General features: G+C 41.1%; 1 protein-coding gene across 1 annotated transcript; it reads right to left on the bottom strand.

The window, feature by feature from the left end:
- Positions 1 to 2196: 2196 nt before the first annotated feature.
- LOC127123319 (uncharacterized) lies at positions 2197 to 5055 on the bottom strand. Its single transcript, XM_051053548.1, has 5 exons — positions 4979 to 5055; positions 4276 to 4756; positions 3300 to 3458; positions 3063 to 3201; positions 2197 to 2945 (listed from the first exon to the last, which is right to left on the bottom strand). The coding sequence occupies exons 1-5, from the start codon at positions 5053 to 5055 to the stop codon at positions 2197 to 2199; spliced, it is 1605 nt and encodes a 534-aa protein (XP_050909505.1).
- Between the last annotated feature and the right edge of the window lie 805 nt (positions 5056 to 5860).

Consider the following 5860-nt stretch of genomic DNA (forward strand, 5'->3'; position numbering starts at 1 on the left):
TAACTCAGAGGATTCAAAGCAACCCTAAAGGAAACCCTGAAGGAAACTCATTCGCATCAAAGCCACCTCCGCCCAACTCAATCCGACTGGCCAATTCAAGGTTGCGATTCGATTGCAAACAGGTTTGCGTTACTATTACCGCTTTATGTTCTTAATTTGCATGTGATATTATAATTGAATTCATAAACATATTTGAGGTGTTGCATGTGAATTTAAGTGTGCCTGAATATTGTGAATGCTGAACCATGTCATTATGTATTGGATGCCATAAGCCATGCAGCAGGTTGAGGTCGTACTGTTCTGAAATTCAAAACCCGCAGCCGCTCGCTAGCACATCGCTAAGCGAGCAGGTAGCGAGCATTCGCTAGGCCTTCGCTAGGCGAGGCAGAGGCGAACGTGACAGTCGCTAATATTTTGGTTGTTCTGTTCTATGCTTATCTGATCTATTCTATGTTAATCATGCGTTATTTTGCCTGACATTTTTACTGCTGTGTTTCTTTTTTGCGGTGTAATCCTCGATTCCACCCTGATTTGGTATCCTGACCTGTGTGCTAAATGTTGTAAAGGTTCACATATTCCCAGGAACAAGTGGCTTGCTAGGTATTCCACTTTATTTGTGGGATACCCTTGTGGAGATTCATCCTAAATTACCTAGTTGATTTTAATGTGGAGATTCATCCTAATTGTTTAATCGATTTTAATGTGGAAATTCACCCTAATTACCTAATTGACTACGACTATCTAATTAATTGTAAAATATTGCCTCTAAATAAGTGATCTTGGACCTCTCTTTGTTACCCTACGATTACGGTATTACGGTCATGTCCCGCGAATATGGGGATACACTTAGCAAAGACCCTTCGATTAAATCATCATGTCCCTATAAAATAAATCATAGTCCCTCGGATGTTGCCTTCGAATATATGATTTTGTCCCTCGATGACCCTTCGGTGTAGCCTACGGTTAAATGATGATCGTCCCTTCGAACGCTAAGGTATCCTTACAAATGTTGCCTTCAATGACCAATCGATGACCCTACGATGACCCTTTTACATCCAAAGGATAAAACTACTTACTTCTCAATAGTAAGGACAGTTTTACCCTCATAAGGATAGGAAATGCCCATAAAGGCCCTGGGTAGGTATAACTCTTAATTGCTTATCCACAACTTAAAATACTTTTCACACCTCACACCTTTAAAAACTAAGCGAGATAACCACTTGTTGTATACATTCATTCAAAAACCATTAAAAAGTTAAATTCTCCTTTTCAAAACATTTCCTACACATTTCCCAAACACTTTTCAAAACAAGGAAAACATAAGTGATTAAGCAATTAAGAGCCCATGGATAACCATGGATACAAAGGGTGCTAACACCTTCCCTTTGTATAATGTACCTCCCGAATCCAAAATCCAAATTAAGGTCTTTCCTGTTCGTTTCCACCTTTCCTTATTGGATAAAAGAAAAGTCGGTGGCGACTCTTGCTAACCGCGACATTTGCTTTCCAAAGCAAAAGCACCTAAAGTCAGTTCACCGTATGACAGGTAGTAGTGATGTGTTGCTAGATACCGCTTACTGTTTATTATGTTAAATGCGTGATTTAATATAATTGCCAACGTCACGAAAACCTACAGGGTCACATACAAAGGACAGATTGATGAGAGGTAGAGTAACTAAGGAATACCGTAAGGTACGGTGGCCTTAAGTGAATTATAGAACATCGTAAGGTACGGTGTATTTGAGTAGAATACGAAATATGGTAAGGTACCATGGGCTTAAGTGATTTTGGGCATATTATAAGATATGGGCCAAAATACACTTAAGTGGGCTTTTAGCTTGAAGCCCACACAAGTGGTTCTATAAATAGAACCCTTGTGCAGAAGCATTGAGTTGCGGTTGCATTATTTTTGTTTTCTCTCACTCTCTCTCTCTCACTCAAAGCCTTCATTCGTACCAGCTAGCACTGAGATTGAAGGAACCCGTTCGTGTGGACTGAGTAGAGACGTTGTCATCGTTCAACATTCGTGATCGCTTCGTGGATCTGCATCAAAGGTTTTGATCGTCACAAGAGATCTGCACCAAAGGTTTCAATCGTCATAAGAGGTAAATATTCTATCACTGATCATGACCATTCATAAGGATCTCTAAAGGAGAAAATTTTAATTTCCGCTGCGTTTTGGACCGCAATTCTCCTTCACCAGCTTCTCTCTGGGAACACGGTAATGGCGAAGACGAAAAAAGCCTCTACCCAATCCCTCTCCTCCACGGTAAATGATGGAAGAGGAGTGTTCTTACAACCAGAAGAATTTCTTTTTTCAGCTACAGATAGAACCTTTTGCAAAGGGAAATTCCTCTTCAGCGCATTCATAGCCGCTTGGGTACAAAGAGCCTGAAGATCGGCACCCGCAAAGCCAGAAGTTTTCTTTGCAATCCACCCAAGCAAGGATCCACTAATTGGTTTCTGCCACTTCTGTGTGTGAAGTGAAAGAGTGGAAGCTCTGTCTTCAGTTGATGGCAACGGAAAGTAAATTTCCCGGTCAAATCTTCCAGGGCGCCTAAGTGTTGGATCCACAGCGTCAAGACGGTTTGTTGCACCTATGACCACAACTGGTCCCCTAGATTTTAAACCATCCATAAGAGCAAGCAGTGTTGATACGACATAACTATGTGTCTGGTCTTGTTGTGGAGTTCGGCACGGTGCTGGTCCATCAATCTCATCAAAGAATATTATAGAAGGTTGACATTTCTCAGCAACCTGAAATAACAGTCTTTGTTGACGCTCATCATCACCCACATATTTCCCCAAGCAATCTGCACCGTTACGGGAAAAATATGTAATCCGTCTATCTCCCCGAGCACATGCACCTATCAATGACCAGACCACTAAGGTTTTCCCTGTTCCAGGATACCCGTGCAAAAGAACACCTCTTGGAGTTGTAAGCTCTAAATTATCGAAGAAATCAGGATATAGCAGAGGAATAATAATAACTTCTTTCATACAATGGATGACATCTTTAAGCCCAGCAATAGATTCCCATCCCTAAAATGAATTTTCACTACCAGCAGAGTCTGAACCACCAATATACATTGGGGCTATTCTCAATAAGTCACGATGAAGCCTCTTGTTCTCGCGTTTCGTACGTATTGAACTACATCCAGACCCTCCTTTAACCTGAGAATGGTTACCATTCTTTCCAGGCTGGTAACACCATATACAATTGCACCAACAATAAATGCAGAAACAGAAGAAACAATTTTTATCGTTCTGGCGAGCACAATTTTACTGGAGCTATTTACATCATTTGGCGTGGTTGCACTAGTATCATAGGTTTCAGGTGACATTTGAAACTGATTTCTAGATGCTTTACTTGGAGCAAAAACTCCAGCAAGAGCGTTAGAAGCTTCTGTTGCAAGAGCAATATCAAATACACGACTCTGACGTTCTCCCAGGGCTTCCTTAAGCAAACACAGACATGTTATATGCATTCACAGAATACATTTGGCATAGTTCAATGAACTTGTTGCCAATGATATATTTGGATGATTATGATTGAATGAATGAACGAAGTAATCAAACTATGAATGAGTATGTGGAAATTCTTGAATATGAATGAAAAATTTTTCAATGTAATGAAGAAATATGAATGAAAATTTTGAATATGAAATGTAGAATCTTGAATGTGAAATGGAGAATATAAATATGAACGAAAAAATATGTATGGAATTTCCTTGAATTATGAATGAAGAAAATATGAATGCAAATTTGGAATGTGAAAAACGTAAAAATATGAAATAGTAAATATGAACATGAATGAAGGATATGAATGTGAATGAAGAAAGAATGCAAATGAGTGATTGATGGGGAAAAATTTTCAAGGCCAAAATCGGGGTATGACAGACGGCTAAAAGGGGCCATGGAAGGATGAAAGTCGGCACGGGTCAGCAGGATGTTGAACAAGAGGCGAAACACCTTGAGGTCAGGGAAGGTTTCGTCGATGGGCATCAGAGGGATCAATCGCTTCCAAATGAGGTGTCGTTCTTCTGGGGGACACGCAACCCTTTTCATCCCATAGGGGGCTATGTCTTTAGAGAAAGTGGAATTGAGCCACAGCTGTAAGAACCAAAAAGGTCCATGGATCAACATATTTTTCTTCTTTGAATTCTCAGGGTCAAAGAGTTTGATTTGACAAACGACTTCAAACATAGATTCATAAAGAGAAGCTAAAATTAATTGGCTTAGGGCAATGTCGCGCTCTTGGTGCAGCTGGGTTACCAGGAGAGCAAAATGTTTGGCTATCTGCATAGATCTGGAGCAGAAAACAAAGTGAGACAGCCAAAGAGTCAGGAAAGCCACATGTTGTTCGTCGGTCATAGGGCCTGAAGAGGTGGCATGGTTATCAATGAAATTGTTATACGTCGGCTTGCAAGAGTCATCAACGTCAAAACGCAGAGAGATTGGTGCTACGGCTTCACAGTCGAAGACTTCGCCAGTCAGGTTCAAGCTAGTGATGACAACAATATCCAAGAGTCCCGGCGTAATCATGCCACACTTGGTATAGAAAGAATTGGTCGAACTATCCCAAAATTGGAGGGCAGCCAGTAACATGCCACAAGATTGGGGAGGGCCACAACGGGCAATCTGTAGAAGGGTATAGATGCATGTCCTTTTCCAATGGTCGGTTTTCTCTATTTCTAATTGATCAATCCAGGCGCAAAACTTAGGACAGTTCTTGGGAGGAGCAGTCCTAAAATTCCTGTCGACATAACGAAGGGAAAAAGGCTTTTGGGCAGAAACCAAGGGTTCAGAGAGATGACTGGTGGGGAAAAGGGAATCTTTTCTGGTTATCTTAGGGTGGCGATTTTCTGGAAGAGGACCTAAAAACGCTAAAGGTTCATCAGCCAAGGAGAAAGGGATCAATACTTGAGAACGCTAGATTTTTGCCTTCTCTTCTGCAAATGGAGGCTCAGGAACGTACTCCTTACCATCAATGGTGAGAGGATGTGTGAGTTTAGCAGCGGAGGGAAATGTTTTACTTTTACTTGAGCTAGCCATGGAAGAAGTGGAAGTTTTTTGGAGAAGAAGGGTTTTTTTGGTACTAAAACAGAGTGCAGGAGATTATCATTTGCTAAAGCAAAAGGGAGAAAAAAGAAAAGAAGAAGAAAGAACAAGGGTTTTATAGGGGTTAAACCCTGAGAAAAGAAGAAGAGTGAACATTTGATCTTCTATTTTCGACACGTATACCCATGTTCCCACGTCTTCAGACACGTGGAGGAGAGAAGGCAATTATGACGGTAAGCATATTTCAGTCATAAAGACTTGAAGTGATGGAGACGTGATTTTGTGCGTCTCGAGGAAAAAAGGAAATGTTCGTCATGATTATATGACGTCATCAGCGTGGGGCAAACAGGTGTCCCACTAAGTAAAAGTGGAAGCAGTAAGGATCAAGTCGACATCTCAAAGATGCCATCATCTCACAAACATCGACATTCGAAAATGGCATCTCTAGGGGGCATTTTGTTACCACGAGAAATCTCTAAGGCATGTTGAAGGCGTAATTAATGAAAGGGTCTTGTGAATTTAGGGTTTATACCCCATCAAAGGGTGGAGATGTGCCTGAGATAAGCAAGAGTTGAGAAAAACGTAAGTTATCAAGGGATGAAGCCGACAGAAGAAGCACGTTTGGTCGAAAGGCCATTCCGTCGACTGAAATGAAGCTTGGGACTTAAGGAATTTTGGATCGTGCCAAACACATAGAAGACAACGTCTCCCTAAATACCTGGGCGGGAGAAATTTGAAATTGGAAAATGACTAGCAGTTACAAGAAGAATAAAGTGCCAAAATATGGAGCAGTTTGCAG

This window comes from Lathyrus oleraceus, chromosome 2 (assembly GCF_024323335.1).
Source record: "Lathyrus oleraceus cultivar Zhongwan6 chromosome 2, CAAS_Psat_ZW6_1.0, whole genome shotgun sequence".
NCBI classification, from domain to species: Eukaryota; Viridiplantae; Streptophyta; class Magnoliopsida; order Fabales; family Fabaceae; genus Lathyrus; species Lathyrus oleraceus.

Bases quoted from the DNA above. Each gene is read 5' to 3' on its own strand.
- LOC127123319 (XM_051053548.1), bottom strand. From the start codon at position 5,055: ATGGCTAGCTCAAGTAAAAGTAAAACATTTCCCTCCGCTGCTAAACTC. The intron at 3,202-3,299 runs GTAAATAGCTCC...TGGTGTTACCAG, and splicing joins GTGCAACCACGCCAAATGAT to CCTGGAAAGAATGGTAACCA. The intron at 2,946-3,062 runs GTAGTGAAAATT...TCGATAATTTAG, and splicing joins TGGTGGTTCAGACTCTGCTG to AGCTTACAACTCCAAGAGGT.